Consider the following 20787-nt stretch of genomic DNA (forward strand, 5'->3'; position numbering starts at 1 on the left):
TGAATCACACACAGCACCGGTGTTGTGTAGTTTTTACATAAATTTATGAGCTGATTATTTCGTGAATCTCACACAGTATCGAATAAATTCGAAAAAAATTATCAGATAGAAAAATATTATCGGGTTTAAAAATGCACAGCGCCAGTTCCGTGTTTTCGGCCCCGTAGATGATAATTTGGAGCTACGACATTTTTAAAAAGAACACAAAAATATATAAACCCTTTGAAAATAAAGTTAAAAGAAAATAATTTTTTTATATGATACTTAGGGAGGTATAGAAATATTTATTTTTGTCCGCCTAATTCTTTCCACGAGTAGAGGGAATAACCTAAAATTTTGATTGATAGGATATATGATTATTTAACTACTTGTTAGGCAGTTGTTCAAGCGTCTTACGAAACTTCCTTTAATGGCAATAACTGTTGTGTTTTAGCTTTTAACAACAAAATGTATCTTATTTTTATAAAATTCATCATATTTATACGAGTGAGTCTAATGTGAGACAGTTTCACGGATCTTAATATGTTAGACGGGTCAACCTCATCGATATTCACAATAAAAAGTAATAGAGTGAGTCTCATGTGAGATCGTCTCACGGATACTAATCTGCGAGACGGGTCAACCCTACCCATATTCACAATAAAAAGTAATACTCTTAGCATAAAAAATTATACTTTTTCATGGATGATCCAAATAAGAGATCCGTTTCACAAATTCGAACCGTGAGACCGTCTCACACAAGTTTTTGCCAAAGTAATATTATTAGAATAAAAAGTAATATTTTTTCATGAATAACTCAAATAATAGATCTGTCTCACAAATACGACCCGTGAGACCGTCTCATACAAGTTTTTGCCTAATTATAATATAAAATAACAAAATTAATTAATATTTATTCTAAAATTTCAAATGTTTAATAGATTATCCTAGGCTTTAATACAGATGACAACATTTTGGTTTTTTTTTTTTTTGGTTTTTTTTTTTACATGAAACCTAAAAATATGGAGTGCACAAATTTTGATTTAGTTAAATATAGGTCAAAATTTTGTTAAAGCTTTTGATCACCTGTGAAAATAATTTATATAATAAGTATCAATTCAATAGTATCACTGACTCATTAAAAATTAATTCCATTGGCATCTCATATAAACACAAATCTGGGAAAATTGTAATTTCGGTATTGTACGTGTTTTTCGATTTTTTTTTAAATACGATTCATTTTCCTCCACGGAAGTCACGCGCGTGTCGGCTCGATATTTGTGCCGACATTGACATAACATTGGAAAAAAAAAACATATTAAAGTTGAAATTCAATACTACATAAAATAAAAAAAAAAAAAAAACAATTTTCCATGGATAAACGTATAGACGCGAAGCGAAGGTAGATCGTAATGTAGCTTGTGCTTCATCGGTAGAATGCTCGTTTCAAAAGTTAGAGCCGACGCTATCCTATTTGATCTCCACATGCGAACACGTGCTTGCCCACTTTGGACATGCACGTATCCCATAATAATAATAATAATAATACTACATTTTTAAAGACCAACGGTCCCAACTTGGCCTCACATGTTCGTGTACACTTTTCTTTTTTCTTTTTTTTTTTACCGCATGGTGCAATAATCATATATTAATACATTTTGTATAATTTATTTGATTTATATTTATATAATGATCAAAATATAATTATAAGATATAGTGAAAGTCTACATTGTAATTTTGATATATGAATTACAAAATATAAATACAAAAAAAAAAAAGAAAAGGAAAAAAAGGCCAAAGTAAGAATTTAATCGACAACATGATGTTTAAGAAACAAAGAATTCAATCCGCTAAATTACATGTGACTTGCATTAGAGTTTTAACATTTTAGTAATATATATAATTATTAATATGACACAAAAGTTAATTATTCTAAGAGTACTCTCAAACTAAATAATATAGTATAGATGCTAGGAAATCGATTGATGTAGGTAATTATAATGTTATATAATTTAAACGATTGAATTATACTATGTTTTCAAAACCGTAGGTGGTAGGCAGGGTCCTATCATTTGGTGGTTTTTCGTTTAAGCTTAAATGTCTAATCGTTCTTGTTAATCTCTATATTTCTTCCATATCTTATTTTTATCATATTCAAACTCAAAATCCTCGATATCTTCGTTCTTTACATCCTATACACATTATTTTCCGTGAAGTTCTATTAAATAAAAAGAGAAAAGACGTGGAACCGCTTAAGTAGATTAATATATGCAGTCTATTGAAGTGAAACTGCCCAAAAAAATCAACTTTGAAAAAAGCAGGGCGATGAATGACCACTCAATACCTAAAACAATTTATACTACATTTTAGTAACGACATATTTTAGGGACGCTCGGTGCTAAGTCCGAAAGTATCTTTCAAATTAAACATTCAACTATACTCGCTAAGTGCTCTTATATGTATTTTAACTTGAAAGGAATGTTAATCGGTCTAGATATACACGACAAAGCATTTTTGATGAAGACCAAGTGAATCGAGTAAGAGCTTGGTGGGTGTTTGCACCGGGTCGAGTTGATGAGTTGAAGATGATTGCCCGAGCACCTAAACCTGCACTTTCAAATGAGGAAGAACGTTAATGGACGCGGAAAGATTCTTCGACGTGGTCACTTTGACGCTCAAGCCAGTAGAGGGTTTTTAGAGAGAATCTGGTAATAAATGTTGCAGGCCATATGAAAATGAACCAGTGCTTTAATGTTAAACAAACAGACTTGATATTTATAGAAAGTCAATGATGACATTGTTTTCAGTGCTTGCTTACTAATTATGAAAAGATGGTTGCTTGTACCCTGTTTTCTGACACTAACTGCTCCAGACCATCCATTATGTTCCTTGATTCGACAACGATGATTACTGATTCGATGTGTCTCATACCTATGCACTCAAGTGCGTTGCTTTTATTGAAGCCATCCGAACAAAAAGATATCATCCCGAATCTATTTGAGAGCCTGAGCATCCTTAGCATGGGGAAACGATGCTCCAGACATCCATCTATCTGGGCCCTTACATGATACTGTTAAAAACTTTCCGTACTTTGAGTCATTTTAAGATTATCCTACGACCCAGATCCATGATCTGTTTCCCTTGGAGGTATCACCACTGTTAATATTCCATCTATATTCGCTAAGTGCTCATATGTATTTCAATCGTCTTAAATATATAATCTAATTTTTATATTTAATATTTTTGCTAATCTATCCCTATTCGATTTGTTTTCAATTTACTTATTTTTTTGGAAGAGTCTACGTTGGACGGCAGCCAGTGACTGAGATTGAAGTGATCTGAACCAATAAATGATTTGATCCAACGGTGATTGGGTACAGTTTGAACGATATGATGACTTGCACGCATTACACTCTAAAGTCTAAACAAAGGACACAAATATCTTCATACATGACATATATTCAGCAATAAATAATAAATACATCACACCAGCAATATTATTACTATTATTATTGATAAAATATGTCGATTTTTAAAAATTTCAAGTGTTAATTATTCGACAGTAAATATAATGAAAAAAATCCTAAACAACGTGACTCTCTCTCCTTCCCAATATATATAGACAGATAAATAAAGAAAATAAACAAGATTTCGTCATTATTATTATTATTATTATTATTATTATTATTTATGTAAAAAAGTAGAACTTTCGTACAACTCCATTTTCCTACACAAGGAAACATACGGTGTGGTTCATATAGAAGAAACAAGTGTACACCGTCGTTGTTGACCACCTTGCAGTCAACTCCCTCCATCTCAAGCCAACTGTCATATACGTACGTATTCCTTCTTTAAAATTATAAAATTAACATTTTATAATATATATTATTAAAACTTAATAATTATTTTTTCTCTGTAAAAATATGAAAATTTTTAAAAAATTTGACTCTTTATCATTATTATCAATTATAACTTTTATCGAAGATTGTTAGCTTATATAAATAGTAAGAAAGGTCAGATACGACTGCAGTATTATACTGTAGTTAGACAAACGGAAAAGGTCAATAAATGCGTTTATTACTAATAATCGGCATCAACTTTAATTTTTAAAAATTATAACGAAATATAGTCTGACAGTAATCATAAACACCAAACACCACTATTATATTATTATTTATTACTATATGCTAAATATCCGCAACAGTAATAATAATTTAATCGTCATTTCATTTTCAAACCTCAAGTGGATCAGATATCATCTTCAATTTTTAATCCGATAACACCAATGTTGTGAGAGTTGGAAATTTATTCTATTTTTGTTACTAAAAAATCGATTGATTTATATACTCAAGAAGCCACATAATTTGAACTTATTGCTATTTTTTTTTTTTTAGAATATACATCTGTAACCAAAAAAAATCATTTATAGATGTTGATCCCTAATATTATATTAAAGTTTTTTACTATTTATTAATATATATAATGATTAAATGATTTAGAAGACACAAACAATAATTATTTTGATTTAATCCGATAAAAGTGTACTAATTTAATCCTGCCCAGGTTCGTTGTCCTTAAATACATGTCTAGAAGGATTGCAAGAAAGTTATAAAGTAATACGCCGGAGAAATTTATAGCGTGGAAGAAGAAGAAGAAGAAGAAGACACTACATCGATCCCTCTGACCATCTTTCTTCAAATTGTTAAATTTCACCATGGCAATCACGCTTCCCCATTCACTTTCTTGACGAACACCCAAATATTTTTTGTGTTTATTCCTCTTGATTCGCTCTTCTTATTGCTACAATCCATCTGAACATTTTGCTCTTGTTTGCATTTACATTTCTGGTTGTCGTGGTATACTACAAGATCGAGCACGACTTTAGGAGTTTGAGATTTCACTTCTTTGAAGTGCTCAAATCAGGGATCAGAAGATTATGCCGATTCCGACAATAGCACTTTACGCCAGTCCATCGAGCAGTGTGTGCCAAATCAACTCCCACGCCTCTTATGATGTAGACATCAATGGCCGGTCAACGTCGTCGGCATCAGCTTCGCCTTCGCAGAAAGATATGATTGGAGGGCTCTCGTGCTTGTTTTCATCGCCGTCTGTGAAGCCGGCGTATTCGAGTGGAGCCGAGGAATTGGGATCTCTGTGGCACGACATAACTGAGGAGTTGGGTTCCTCTTCCCGATGTTCTTTAAGCTCGTCCGTGAAGAGAGATCAAGGCCGTCAGAGCCCGATCTCTGTACTCCAGGTTCCCCATAGTTCAATCTTATCCGGTTCCCGAAGCCCGTCTTTAAGAGTTAGCGCCGATTTGAAGTCGCTGAATGGGGGACTGTTTAATGGGTTCATGAGGCATGCTCTGGGTTCGTGTGTGGAATATGGTTCCTCGCCTTTGACTTTAAATATGAAAGACATCGACCCATCTTCGTCGAATATCATAACGGAGGAGCTAACTTTCACCATGGATGATAACAATTTTACGGAGTTGGATTTACCCCCATATGCTAAAGACCTGCTTTTTGAAGCCCAATCGAAGCAATTTATCTTTCGTGATGATAACGTTGTTAAGGCGTTTTGCGAAGCTGAAAAGGCTCATAGAGGCCAGGTATGTGAAATTCCTCGAACGGATTCTTTTTCTTTCTCAATTCATAAGATTTGTGATGACATTGAACTCAATTCTTTTTTATTGTTGTGATGTTTTTAGATGCGTGTTAGTGGGCATCCTTATTTGCAGCATTGCTTGGAGACGGCGGTCCTGTTGGCAAGTATCGGAGCTACACCGACAGTTGTTACCGCTGGACTTTTGCATGATACGGTTGACGATTCTTGTGTTACTTATGACCATATTTCCAGGACTTGTGGAACTGAGGTTGCAGATTTGGTCGAGGGGGTGAGTCACAGAGACTACATACGCTATAATTCTTATTTGTTGCACTGTTTTTAGGCGTATGACGAATCTGATTTTGTTAATGTGCTATTTGGCGAAGGATCAATTTATGTTGACATGTTAGTTAAACCCTTTTTCTTTTGGTTTTGTTTTGTCCCTTTTTTCTAGTTATTCTTTAATTTACCCAGTTCTTCCTGGTTAATTCTTTGTTTATTTGTCAAGTGTAAGATGTTGAGTTCCCTTCCTTTTCGGCAACAATAAGTTTTGTATTACCAGCATGTGATTCTATGGATAATGTTGCAGTGCTAACATGAAATTTTTTCGTACCTTGAATACTACTTTATTGTAAGCTTGTAGAATTTTTCTCATGGTCGAGCGATATATTATTTACATAGCACAAGAGTTAACTTCAGCAATGGTGAGGTCAGAGGGGGCTAGGGATGGTCGCCCCCTTCATTTTTAAATTTTTTTCTATTTATTCAATTTTTTGTGTATAAGTATTCATGAAAGCGGAATTTCGTCCCTGTTAAATTTTTTGAGCTTTAGTTTTGCTACATCACTGCTTTCTCCTGCATTTCCCCTTCTAGATTTTGACTGAAGTAATTGCCTTATGGATTTTATTCAATTATTGTTGTTCTTCCAGGTGTCTAAGCTCAGCCACTTGAGCAAACTTGCACGGGAGAACAACACGGCATGTAAAACCGCTGAGGCAGATCGATTGCATACCATGTTTCTTGGGATGGCAGATGCAAGAGCTGTTCTTATAAAATTGGCCGATCGATTGCATAACATGATTACTTTGGATGCATTACCTTTGCTCAAACAACAAAGATTTGCAAAGGAAACATTGAAAATATTTGTTCCCCTGGCCAATAGATTAGGGATCTCGACTTGGAAAGAGCAGCTGGAAGATCTTTGCTTCGAACACCTCAATCCTGATAAGTACCAAGAATTGTCATCCGAGCTTGTGAAGGCCTTTGATGAGGCAATGGTTACTTATTCTGTGGAGAAATTAGAGCAAGCTCTGACAGCTGGAGCTGTTCCCTATCTTTGGGTGTCAGGCAGGCATAAGAGTTTGTACAGCACATATTCCAAAATGTTAAAGTAAGTGAATCCTCTCCCTTAGCTTAAACCAGTGTTTGTTTCACAGGGTTATTTGTATAGAATGATAAAACTTGCGGATGATTCAATGATGACCTTGTTCACTTTAGCAGTTTAATTGTGTAAACTAAATTTCATATGGTTTAATATGTGTCCTATTTATTTCATGAGTCTCATTCGATTTTATCTTTTGTAGGAAGAAGCTCAATATAAATGAGATCCATGACATTCATGGGTTTAGATTGATTGTTGAAACCGAAGAAGATTGCTATAGAGCCCTAGGAGTTGTCCACCATCTATGGCACGAAGTTCCTGGTAGATTCAAGGACTATATTGTTTCTCCAAAGTTGAATGGGTATGCTAGATTCGATACGATGACAATGATATATATTTCTGGAGCGATTATAATTTAAGCTTGACTTGAGCCCTATAATTTTTAGGTACCAATCTCTTCACACAGTGGTGATGGGTGACGATATGGTTCCCCTAGAAGTTCAGATTCGAACCAAAGAGATGCATCTGCAAGCTGAATGCGGAATCGCTGCTCACTGGAGATACAAAGAAGGTGATTCAAAGCACTCTTCTTACATCGTTCAGATGGTTGAGTGGGCGCGATGGGTTGTTACTTTGCAGTGTGAGGCCATGAGCAAAGATATGACGTCTGCGGGATTTATTGACTCCATGAAGCCACCTCGCACATTCCTTTCCCTCTCTGAGAATTGCACATTTTCTTGCAAACCTTGTTACGGCTCCGAAGGACCCATCTTTGTCATATTGATTGAAAATGACAAGGTTTGTTCGTGACCGCTTTAGTTGCCTGAATAATGTCGTGCTTGCATGCCATTCTGGATTTCCGAATAGAAATCTCAACTTGTGTATTTTTAACTCGATATTTATTCCCCTCTTTACCATTTTCCGAGCTTGTAATGCTGATATAAATGTTTGCATCGATGGGTTGAATCTGCAGATGTCTGTCCAAGAATTCCCAGCAAACTCATCAGTGGGAGATCTATTGGTACGAGCTGGTCGAGGCAATTCTAAATGGACGTCATATGGATTCCGGATGAATAAAGAGCTGAGGCCACGGCTAAACCGTGTGCCTGTTAGTGATACCATGTCGAAGCTGAAAATGGGGGACGTGTTGGAGCTAACCCCAACAATACCTGATAAGTCATTGACAGTGTATCGGGAAGAAATCCAGCGGATGTATGATGGAGGTTTCATGAAACCAATCGCAGTGCCCGCTGCACGTACCTTGCTAACGTGAGAAGATGAACCTTAGGCTAATTCTTTTATTTTTGGGTTGGCAGCACAGCATTCAGCGACCAGAAAAATTAGCTAGTTTCCTGTGTATATTGATTGATAAATTAAAACCGCATTTGTAAATAATAGCCCGGCTTCGTATATGAAGGGAAATATCTTTAAGTGCACCGTTTTCATTTTACTCGCTAGTTTGGCACTGGCTGTCTTGTTTATTATTCCGAAAATATCAAATTCAGAAGCTCACACCTTAGGCAATGTACAGCAAAATTTAATTTTTTTAACTAGAAAGTCCAAACATGGCATCTGTTTCAAAGGGCAAGGATAAAGATCACGGCACTGCCATTCATGAGAATACATGATATACGTGAGTTGGTCGAGCAGGTGAAAATACTTGTTTAACAGTCGTGTGTTCGATTTTTCAATCAACATCTTTTCAGGCGAACCTGTCGCATAGAGCTTGTCATTGCAGTTTACACGACTAACATAATTTGCAGATTAATGAATTATCCGAAAATTTACCTAGTGTACACTGAACGAGAGCGCATTCGAGTTCCACCATCATTAAAAAAATAATGGAAAGAACTGAGAAGCAAAGTCCAACATACGCAGTAATCTTGTATAATTCTAGCTACATAAAATCATCCAACACTTCAAAGTATCTGCACTCAACAAAGTAATAAAGATCAAAATCAAAGACAAATCGAGCTAGCAGCTCCCAGAATTTCAAATAAAAATATCGAATCAATTGTTTGTTTCCTCGCAAATAAAATGTTTGGGTCGGCACTAAATTCATTCATCCACTCTTTATATTGGCTTCGGTCTCGGAGACATCGCTCTCCACGTTTGAAGTCTCTGAACTCCACTGGCCCATGCTGCTGCTATCCACGCTCGCCACTGCTGAATTCTGTATACAACTAGTTGAAAATTAATTTTCCCTTTTTTAATATATAATTTTCAAAATTCACAATTTATTTGGGTCTACAAAGAACAAGTTTGTAAATAACATATAATTTACCTGCCCAGGATAAGCTTGATCGTGCAGACAAGGGCTTGGGACCGGGATAGAGGTTTGCTTAGGTGCCCTGGATCCTTGTGGCACAGTAATGGAAAAGTTGCGTATCGGGCAGACCGGATCTTGCAAAAGGAAGAAATCGTCAGTCATGGTTGATGGTACATATCCTACGTTTCCAAAACTATTTTGGATCTCGTTTCCAGGTTGCATTCTGGATATTTGTGCCGATTGAGGAGATGCATGAGCTCGATCTAATTGAGGCATTGACCCGAATTTCCTTGGCTTGTACTGTGAACTATTCAGGTCGCGAAACGTATGAGCCGGTCTTCGTTCCTCTGGAGTCTGCCAATTATTGTTTCGACATTTCTGTTCAAAATCAAAAATTTAGATCAACCTATTATCTGTTTTCTGTGACATGACTTGATCTGATATATATATCAGATAAAAGATACGAGTCGACCGTGAAACAATATTACAATTTTTTTTTTATCTAACAAGTATTGACAAATACTAATATCAAACCAATTTGCATGTGCAGTTCGTGCGCGTATTGCGTGCAAATTATGTGCGTATTAGTATTACATGCATCAAAGGAATATAGACATCTATACTTACTATATTATATAAAGAATTAATCACCCCGAATATATAGTGTATGGTATTTTTAAATGATAATACGAACTAATCGTATAAGCAAGTATAAAGAACACACCTGGAGATGACTTGCTACTTGCATTCTTGTCAGACCGGGTATATCCATAAGCTCAAGAATCTCCTTTGGGAAACATCCTACACAAAATTGTATAACACTCATTTTCAAGTATATATACATGAAGAAATTTAAACAAAATTAGTTTAATATTACGCAAATTAAAGGTTGTATTTGGATTGATTGATTTCAAATGCATTTTTGGAGTTTCGGGTAATCAGAATCATAAACTCTAAATTCACTACTGCTATATATGTTTATATAATGTTTCATCTTAATTGGGACGATTTTCAAGTACAACCAATATTGGAGTCATTTGAAATATATTTTACTTTGTGTGTATATAGATAATGTATGAATTTAAGATTACATCTATTGTTTCATTGTTACAGTAAAATTATAATTCAAATTCGTACGTAGAATTCAAAATCATCCATTCAGATGCAACATAAAGTTACTCAAAATTCAAGAATAACTCTCCATTTAAAAATACAGGAAAGCTTCAAATCTTACTATGATTTTTTAAATGAAAAATGTTATAAACTAGGGTTACAAAGTGCATTTTAAATTATAAAATTATCACTGCATATATATTATTTGGAAAAACTATTTCAAAAAATGCGATTGCGATAGTTTTATAATTTCAAATATACTTCGTAACCCAATAGCATAAACTTTTTAAATAACATCAACATCAACATCAACGATAAGGATTTACGAACAATGATAGATAGAAAAAGAAAAGAACTCACTCCCTTCACCAAGATGTGTCACTGCATCCACAAACTTCGCATGAAGCTCTTCCGTCCAGTCCGTGCAAACTTTCCTCTTGACCCGCTTGCTGCTATTATCATCTATAACCAGATTATAATTATCCCTATGGTACCGTCGATCTTCATCGCCCTTAAATTTCTCTTTGTCTCCCCCTTTGCCTCCGAGGATATAATCCGGGTTCTGAACATCCATCCCGGATCTTCTGCTATACTTACTCGCCGTTATTTCTTGAAATCTCTCTTCGTTTTCCTCATTTCGCTCTTTTTCTCTGTAAACATGTTGCCACAGACAATGTAGGATCTCCATCGGCGCAGGTTTCTTGATGAACAGGAATGCCCCATTCTCGAGTGCCCTCATAGCCAGGTATGTATCATCACCAGCCGACATGACTTCATCATGCATGAACGTAAGATAACATTCAAAAATGGTATATATGACAATAGTCTTAACTTTGAATTTTTAATCTTTTTTCCTATATATATGCATTTAAATAACATTAAACTTAGGAGCAATTACATAAATTTCATTTTTTTTTATTAAGACTTTGTTATACGTACATTGATATATGTTTCAAAAGAATAGCAAGAATAATGGAAAAGATTGGACGTAAATAGCTTGTAAGGACATCAAAAACCATAATGCTACTTTAGCGTCATTTACAAACATTTTAGCACTAAAATAGTAGAATTTTTACGTCAAATATAACATTCATGTCCAATTCATCTACTTTAAATGACAACGCTAAAAAGGAATAATATATTATTTGTTTTGCTAACATTAATTCTTGTACTTGAAGAAAATCAAAGCGATCAAAAATTGTTCCAAAAAAATGGAGAAAAGACACCAGAATACTGAATGGTGTGAATTAACACGTAAAAATAATTTAAAATTGGAAACAATGGCAAAGTAAAATCAGAGAAATGATATAATATGGATCCCTATTTTTAAAAATGGAGATATAATATTGAATTTATAATAAGAACTCACATATGACAGGTAAATCCATGTTGACAGCATGATACAGAAGCTCGAATGCTCGGAGGTCGGGTGAGTTCACATCCGCCATCACAATATCGAACTTGGCCTTCCCACTCGACAGCGTCGATATAGCACCAGATGCCAATCCCGCTACTGTCACTGAAAGCAAAAAAATAATTAAGATTTGCTAAGTATAGATAGAAATTAGGGATGCTCATCGACCCAGCTGATTCGGTCTGATTTAATCCGGTTCGATCCGGAAACCCATTTTATGGATTCTGGATGGAGTCGAATCTAAAAATAGTTACCGATATTGGTTGTTGAATACTTTATTTGATAAATAATTCATCCAATCCAGTTAAATTCGGTTCTGGTTTCAAAACGGGTTACACTCTCAATCCGATAAATATGAAATAATCTAATCCGGTACCATACAAGATTGGAATGATGGAGAACCGATTTAATCCAATCCGGTCTGGTAACATGATCAGCAGATGAAATTATACAAATATATATTTAACACAGATAACAAGTCTATGACAAATTTAAAAAATGTCAAGTTTTTATAATGAATTATGAATATATAAATTATAAAGATAATAATTATTAATATTATTAGTATTTAAAAAATCAGGAATAAAGCATGGAACTTTAGAGAAAATTCTCAAATGATAAGATTTTTTTTTAATTTTAATTTTTTAGAATGGATGTTGGTGCAATCTCTCTCTATATATATTAAGTAGGTGTCTTGTGAGACGGTCTCACGAATATTTATCTGTGAGACATGTCAACCATACCGATATTTACAATAAAAAGTAATACTTGAGACCGTCGCACACAAGTTTTTGTCATATATATTATACTTGAAATTGATAATGACAAATAGGTAACATAATTTTCTATAATAAAATGTTATATAATTATTTGAAATAATTTTTTAATGAAACCTCTGATAAATGTTTCATTTTTTCACACGATACGAATTAAATAGAGATATAATAGGAAGTTTGTAATTAAATTTGTTTTTCCAATCTATATGAAAAATAAACAAACTTATATATTTGAAACGAATATAATAATAAATATAAAACTGGAACATTTGTTTTGCGCAAATCTAATGAAAAAACATGTATACTTTAAAATTTTTAGTCCACAACATCTGTGATTTATAAATTTATCTAAATCGAGTTAAATTAATTTTTTATTTACCTCTGTACGAACACATTTCTAGCATTTTTGTTGTGTTCATCAAGGATTCCGTATCATGATCCACAAGCAACACATGAATCTCTCGCACCATCCCATGGCAAGAAATCGATGGGATGTTCCCAGCTTCATTTGCCATCTCCATTTCCACTAGTCGGTTGATTAGTTCTACATACAAAAAAAATTAAATGTAACATTGAATTCTTAGTCACAAGTTATTAAATGGCCGCAGCCAAATAAAAAATAAGAAAAAAAATTATACGACGAAAAAGAAATGACAAAGCACTGAATATATTCAGATTTGAACAGAGAACTACTATTTTCGGTATGCGCTGATCAATAAACTTCAGACTAACGCAATAGATTTTAACGAGAATTTCGAAAGAATTCACGGCGGATATAGTGGTTTGTAAAAAGAAGGCCACTGAAATGTTGTATTTATACTAGGGAAGGTATTTTTATGACGTCACGTTATATTTTTATTGTCAAATACAAATTAATTCGCGAAATCATACTCTTTATTTTAAATGCTCAAAATTCAAGTCTAAACCATTTTTAGCATTCTAAAAATTAGTGTAAATTAGTTTGAAAATAATTACTCTTTGACTAATGCAAATTTTCTTTTAGGATCGATGTTTTATTATATTCTGGATTAATTAATATTTCGTCGAATATTTTATTATAAAAAATGCTTCACACATTCGATTTTTATGCATGCGATATATGAGAAATATTTACTCAACGTGTTAGAATATATGACAAATATTGTAATAATATAGAACAAAATGCCATAATGATAACCTAAAAATAGGATTGATATTATTTGATTACTTTAAAAATAAAAGAAAAAACTCGTGTGAGACGGTTTTATGAGTCGTATTTTGTAAAACAGGTCTTTTATTTTTTGTTGTGAATATCGGTAGTGTTGATCTGTCTCACAGATAAAGATTTGTGAGATCGTCTCACAAAAGACCTACTCAAAAATAAAAAAAAAATGAAAAGGAAAGATGGCAAAACACAGGAAGTCCTTGAATGCATTTACATAATCTGATTTGTGAATTATTGTTCTGATTAGGCCAATTGTTCCAAAATCCATGACATCTCTCTCAAGATGTGAAATCATTAGTCAGTAGTTAATTCTCTGAAAAGACTATATTTATGAGGTCGTGTGAACCAGAGATTTGGATTCTAGAGAATGTTTCAAGAAAAATATAAAATATATAAATGAATTTGAAATACATCGCAATGGTATAAAAATGAATAGTCGTGAATTCGAAATTCGATGTTAAGTGGATGTATCCAAAAAAATAAATGGATTGCTTATTATGAGTTTGAAATCATTAACATCAAATATATTAATTCAAATACAATATACTCTTTTTGTCTTATGTAAGTTTCCTTTCATTTTTCGGTTATCACAAATATATATATAGTCTAGTTTCTATATTTAGTAATATTTTTTCTTGTTTTTATTAAGATACCACACTAGCGCAATATTGAAAAAATTGAATAAGAATAAAATAGGAAGTTTGATGGTAACTTGTAAACTTTTTTCAATTATTTTCTTATTTTTTGTGAAAACCAAGTAAACATATATATTTTTTGTGCATACATATATATTAATTAAAAATATAAGTAAGGGTATTAAATTATCTGCGTAAGTTGTAACAAGTGAAGGGTTTTTTTTTATATTGTATTATAGTTTTTTTTTAAAAAAAAATTTATAATTTATAATTTTCATTTTCTTAATTTGATAAAATAAAAATAAAAATTTGTACGTCTCATTGATCATATTTTATAAAATATATCTTTTATTTGAATTATTAATAAAAAAATATTATTTTTTAAACAAAAAATATTGATGTAAATATCGATAGGATAAAAAAGCGTCTCACAAAAACTACCCCACGATACAATGGAAAATGTACAGTCAAATCCCCCTTTGGATTTCGGTTCACTTTCCTAACGCCAGGCACTGGATTATCCCCTTGCATGTTATTCTTCGATGATTCTCGGTGTAGTTACGGTTACTCCTTCTAGTATTATGATGTTTTCTGCACAGTTCGTGAATTATGTCGTGCATGAGCTGTATGATTCTGCGTCATCTAGTTTTGAAGATTAAAATCGAGTTTGATTGAGGAGATTTTGTGTTTTCTTCCTCAATTTGTTGGCAGAAGCGGCATGTGAGTTATTTTCAATGGAGACAGTGGTCGATGAGGAAGCTAAAGTTAAAGATAACTCCACCGAGATAAATGGAACCCACTATATCGCCGCCTTCAAAGATTGATGTTCCTGTCGTTTACCACCTTGTTCGGGTATATCAATGTGTGAAAAGACTGTTGTAATTTATCTTTAACTAACCTATTCTAGGATCAACATTGTGTTACATCTTGGCGGTGAAATTAGTCCTGCAAGGATGATTGTACAGCAAGGGAATTCCTATTTTGGGAGTTTTTTGAGCTCTTTGTCAATGATGTCTTGATTTGCGCTCTTAATATGTGTGTTCCCGGTGAATATACCTGCCAAGTTCAGTCCAATTCTTGGTTAGTGTGATGTGTATAGCAAGGCTTTGTTGCTGTTTGAGTTGATTGGTACTTGGGGAGTGTCATTAATGCAGTTTTTTTTTTGTTAGAAGTCCACATGTTAGAAGTGCCACTTGATCCACTTATTTTCCGTGCTATCTCCCTTTTGTTGTTCTCTCAAGTCAGAAATTTGATGGAGAACTGTTTCGTTAGGGAAAAAAAATGATTGATCTATGATCTCAATATCTCATATTTAGGTTGTTGGAGATGGGACATTTGTTCCTGCCACCCATGATCAAGTTATGACAGTAAAGGACTTGCTTGATGATGATGAAAATTGAAGGAAGAATAATTTCAGACACTGCGTAAATTCTGAAACGTGCCCACACTGGATCTGAATTGAACAAACAGTTTAAAATATCAGAAGGTTCATCAATATAAATTTTGATTCATTTCTTCATTTTTGTGCTTCCTGCTTTCTATGTGGCCTCTATAACCATAATTACTGTTGCACGGGAGGTGCTTATCTCATGGAGTGAATTCATTTCAAAGACAAAATATATTGATCTTCATGTGTGAATATTCTGTATCCCAGTTTATTTTTATAGTTTTTTTTCCATTTTACCGAGTTTATGCTCAAACACGCAATATCTTTCTCCTTATTTGCATAAAATTTTACTTGCTCGTAATAAGATGGGTTTATTCCATTTTGTCGTGCTCTGTTGATGGAGATTACTTCAATATAGGTGCCTTGAACTCTCATGGACAACACAATTTGTTTTAGTCCGCTGACCAAAAGGCTTGAGCTTTTAGGGTTCGAGACTTGTGAGTTATGGACAAATTGGCGTTTACAAACAAGTGTCAGATCTGTGTTCATTCTTGCATCTTCCCCTGGGCTGACCTGATGGGAAAGGAGAAAGGACATCAGTTGGAGAGTATGATATTTGACCTTATTGGTTGAAAAAGAGCCTTCCACACACGCACTAGGTGTTACACTGTGGCATTACTAACAACTCTTAAATTGCCACAAGGTTTCATGGCTTTTACCTTTGCACCATCTATAAAAACCCCAGGCTCGCGAGCTTTGCTTATACAGCATTTGCTTTGAGAACTACTTGAGCAGTATAGTTTGGTCTATGTCAATTTTGATGTTGTCCGTTGTGCACGTTGTAGGGTGCCTTGGCATATTGAAGGCAGTTGAATCCCTGTTTACTTTTAGTCGAAAAATATTATTGGATTAGTCCACAATTATTTGAGTTATAAAATCACATGGAGAAATATTTGGGCATTAATCACCTCCCTTATTCATTTATATGCACACGTGTTTAAGTTTCCAACTCAGAAATAAGTATAACATGTAATAATATTTAGGTGGTAAACTTCTCTTGGAGCTGAATCGTTTACTGAGGCCTGGTGGTTTCTTTGTTTAGTCGAGAAACTTCCTGATGATATTGGGATCTGGGAAGGTACATTTTTATTCTGCTATCCCTCGAAGCTGATACGGTTCTCTAGCTCTAATAAATGTGTGTCGACAGCGATGAAGAAACTCACTGAAGCAATGTGCTGGGAAGTTGTTTCAATTTCCAAGGATGAAGTAAATAGAGTAGGGATGCTGTATATCATAAGCCTGCCTCAAATGAGTGCTATGAACAGAGGTCACAAAATGATCCCCCCCACTTTGCTAAAATTCTGATGATCCAAATGCTGCCTGGCATGCTCAGTGTCACTCGTGCTGCAATTGCTTTCTCTATTTGATTGATCTTGAATGTTTTCTTATCTTTATCTGCTCAGGAACATACCTTTACAATCATGCATGCACAAAGTTTATTTTGCTTCGTCCGAACGTGGTTCTCAATGGCCAGAACAGTGGCCTGCTAGAGTGGAAAAAACGCCTTATTGGTTGTTGACTTCCCAGGTTGGAGTCTACGGTAAGCCAGCTCCAGAAATTTTGTTGCTGATAATGAACACCGGAAACGTGTGGTGAACAAGTCATATGTAAATGGACTGGGAATTAAAGGGTCAATTGTGAGAAATGTAATGGACATGCGAGCTATCTATGGAGGATAAGTGAAAAAAGGAAATTGAAGAATCATCGTACTCCTGTTCTTTTCTCAAGAAAACTAGCCATAATCAACAATCTTCTTTGCTTTTGAACATTCTTGTCTTGAATTTGTATAAGCTACCCGTTACCCCATGGTAGCATTATTGGGATCTATTTATTTTTCCAGTCTCGTGCTATCTAGCTTATTCTGATCAATGGCTTTATTTGCAGATTTGCTGCTGCTCTGAGAGAATTGAATTGGTGGGCTATGAATATTGTCTCTATAGATGCTCCTGATACACTGCCAATTATATATGAGAGAGGTCTATTTGGAATTTACCACGACTGGTGTGAATCATTTAGCACAATTACCCAAGATCATATGATCTTCTCCATGCCGATCATATTTTCTCAAAGATAAAAGCCAGGTCAAGGTGCGTGTGAGATCCAGTGTTTTGATTCGGACAACTCATGTTTTTGGCTTGTTCTAATTATTTTGATTTCTAGCCTGCAGGTGTGGTATCATGGCTTTGGTTTCGGAGGTTGATCGGACTCTGAGACCTGAAGGAAATATTATAGTCCGGGACACTGTCTCGAAAACATATTCAAGTCTATCCGGTGGGATATCCGCATGACCTACTCAAATAACAATGGAATGCTGTGTGCACAAAAAAATGTGTGGAGGCCTAAAGATGAGGAGACAATCAAATATGCCATTGCTTAAAGCATCACTATGATAATACGAATCTTGAAGTTTGAATGTCAGCCACTTATAAAGTCCACGTCAGTGCTTATTCAATTGCTGCTTACTCCATCTTTCTTCAGGTTATCAAGTATATAATGCTAGCCAATTAGAGTAATTTCTCTTTGTGGAGAGCGTTAGTCCTGACAAGTGTTCACTATCACACCTCTATTGTGATGACCTATAGCTATTATATTTAGTACGTGAGGTTTATGTTTGGAAAAGTTGCATACAAAAATAAAATCTTTCATTTTGCGGTGTGTTGAGGGGCTTAAATATGCCCCTGCCCCTTTAGTTTATAGAAATGGTTTGCATCATGCATTTGCTGCTGCTGCATGCTCTCTTAGTCCGTGGCTGTAGTGAGAGCAACAATCCTATTGAGTTTGGTATCTGTTGCCATGTGTTGGATCTCAAGTTTTTTAATCGTGAAATCGCTTCTCTTAATGCAGGTGTAATAGGTGGTACCATGGGGATATCACGGTTGGATTAATTTTCTGTTTGGTTGATTTTGGAGACAGTTGCAGTTGTAGCATGTGTATATGTAAGACTACTTCTGTTTTACTTGTGTTGTATGTACCGTGGAGTGTGGAGGACGTTATATGAATTGGCGATGAATCGATGATTGATGAGGACAGGTTAGTGTATGTTCAAATAACATATTCCATGTAAAGTTTTTCATTGTATAAACCCTGCGTAGTGAAGTGAATTCAATCATTTGCCAAAACTTTCGACTTTCCCAAAATTATGATCTAATCCGTTGAGCAACTCGGACCAAATTTGTTGGGCTACCTTTGAAACAATTTGGGTTTGGATTTAGAGAAGGCGCCCTGATAATCTTGGAAACAAAGAATTAAAATAGCAAGGGAATTATTTAAAACTCGTATAAAACAAATTCATCTAGATTTCAAACCCATCAATAAATACATGCATTTATATATAAAGGCCAAAAGGGTGTGTTATTCATTATATTTCAATTTAGAAATTTGATCAACAGCAGCAAAAACTCAACACCAATCAAGCCTGAAATAGAGGTTAGAAAACTTGTGTAACTGAAGTGGTACTCGAGCTAAACTCTACTTGAATACACTCCATCATATAATTCCAAGATAGTTTATTTTTAATATCTACTCCTAAAGTAGACCCCAATAAAGCTAAGGTTTTGCCGATAAAAAAGATATCATCGAGTTTTAAAATGGAACGACTCCCACCATGTCATTTTAACGAAAAGAAGTGATTACAGTTAAGTCTATACTGTCGTGGTGGCCTAGCAGAAAAAGGCAACCAAAAACAATAGTTTGATTAATGGATTAATATATATGGGATCGAACCCCTTTTGCACCCCAAGCATGGACAACTGATTCTTTGAAATCGGGCCCTACCAAGCAATTTAGCCACATAAATGGATTTGTATAGAGATTTGCCACTCAATCCTGCATGGTTGGTTTTTAACAAGATTTGCTCACTATAAACATTCATGTAACAACTCTTGTGGCATTTGGTTAATAGATGGTGTTTGTTTATGAGTATGTTTTTTGTGAGATGGTCTCACAGATCTATGTATGTTAAACAGATCGTTCCGGTGTGATACACTTGTTCCACATCTTAAAAATGAAATATTTAAAATGAGTTTATAATGACTTACAATTGACTTCTATAGCAACTTGAGTTAATCATTTTCGTAAAGCAATGACGAATACAAAATAGTTACTATAGAAGTTCATTGTGCAGTCACGCAGGTGCAGGCTCGGCTCGGGACGTGACACCCGGTCCACATATACAATAAAAATAATAATATTTTTTATATAAAAAATAATAAATTTCATAAATTAGATTGGATCGAAGATTTGTCTCACAACATTAACTTATATATCACGATAGTTTTTGTATTTGATCAGGGGCTGATGAAGAATTGTGGATTCAAATCTTAGATAGACGTGCTAGCTATGGTTTCACACGATCGAGGTAGGACGTCAAGTCACAAATAAATAAATAAATAAATGGAAGGATAGTAAAAAAAAATTCAATAGACAATGTGTTTTAACTTAAAAATTCTTTTTTTTTCTTTTCTAATTTTTTTAGAGCCAATTTTATAAAAGATATAAGCTCCTTCTTACACCTTTGGCATTGCAATTCCTATATATCTTGTCTAATTGAAATGTTATAGATAATAAAAGAATTATAATAATATATAAAATCTAAAAATACTTGAAATTCAGAGGGGTGGTCTCAATTTAAGTATTTAATTTAAAAATTGCAGCACTCTAGTTATTGCAATTAAGTACACTTGACATAGGGAATGAGTTTATTAACTAATCTATAAATTACCATGCGCCAAGCATTAAAACAAAATGACAAAGAAAGGACTGCCATAATTTTCATAATGACTACTGCTTTTCACAAAATACAATGTTTTTAATCTTAATTACCCACTCCAAAAATTTTGAAATGGAGTTTTTTAACGTAAAATGTTGTCACTTTTTTTTCTGTTGTTATTATATTTTGAATTTTAGCCGAAATATTCAAATGTTGGTTAACAAATTTTTAATATTTGGCTATTCTGATCACGT

General features: G+C 34.1%; 2 protein-coding genes and 1 long non-coding RNA gene across 5 annotated transcripts; 2 read left to right on the top strand and 1 right to left on the bottom strand.

Moving 5' to 3' along the window:
- The first annotated feature begins 4528 nt into the window (after nucleotides 1-4528).
- Nucleotides 4529-8432, top strand: LOC140834911 (probable GTP diphosphokinase RSH2, chloroplastic). Its single transcript, XM_073200107.1, has 6 exons — nucleotides 4529-5590; nucleotides 5690-5875; nucleotides 6516-6976; nucleotides 7170-7328; nucleotides 7414-7765; nucleotides 7941-8432. The coding sequence occupies exons 1-6, from the start codon at nucleotides 4916-4918 to the stop codon at nucleotides 8238-8240; spliced, it is 2133 nt and encodes a 710-aa protein (XP_073056208.1). The 5' UTR covers nucleotides 4529-4915; the 3' UTR covers nucleotides 8241-8432.
- Nucleotides 8433-10671: 2239 nt separating this feature from the next.
- LOC140835534 (two-component response regulator ORR26-like) lies at nucleotides 10672-13060 on the bottom strand. The gene is made up of 3 exons (XM_073201021.1): nucleotides 12919-13060; nucleotides 11719-11868; nucleotides 10672-11120 (listed from the first exon to the last, which is right to left on the bottom strand). Exons 1-3 carry the CDS (start codon nucleotides 13058-13060, stop codon nucleotides 10672-10674), a joined length of 741 nt encoding a protein of 246 aa, XP_073057122.1.
- Nucleotides 13061-14825: 1765 nt separating this feature from the next.
- LOC140834912 (uncharacterized) lies at nucleotides 14826-18934 on the top strand. Of its 3 annotated transcripts, none has more exons than XR_012118782.1 (6): nucleotides 14826-15230; nucleotides 15695-16372; nucleotides 16809-16903; nucleotides 16973-17148; nucleotides 17229-18303; nucleotides 18670-18934. It is a non-coding gene; the product is annotated as an uncharacterized lncRNA (long non-coding RNA). The 3 variants fall into 3 exon arrangements; XR_012118783.1 differs by having other exon boundaries at nucleotides 16973-17092; XR_012118781.1 differs by having other exon boundaries at nucleotides 16809-17092.
- The last annotated feature ends 1853 nt before the right edge of the window (nucleotides 18935-20787 follow it).

This window comes from Primulina eburnea, chromosome 6 (assembly GCF_022965805.1).
Source record: "Primulina eburnea isolate SZY01 chromosome 6, ASM2296580v1, whole genome shotgun sequence".
NCBI classification, from domain to species: Eukaryota; Viridiplantae; Streptophyta; class Magnoliopsida; order Lamiales; family Gesneriaceae; genus Primulina; species Primulina eburnea.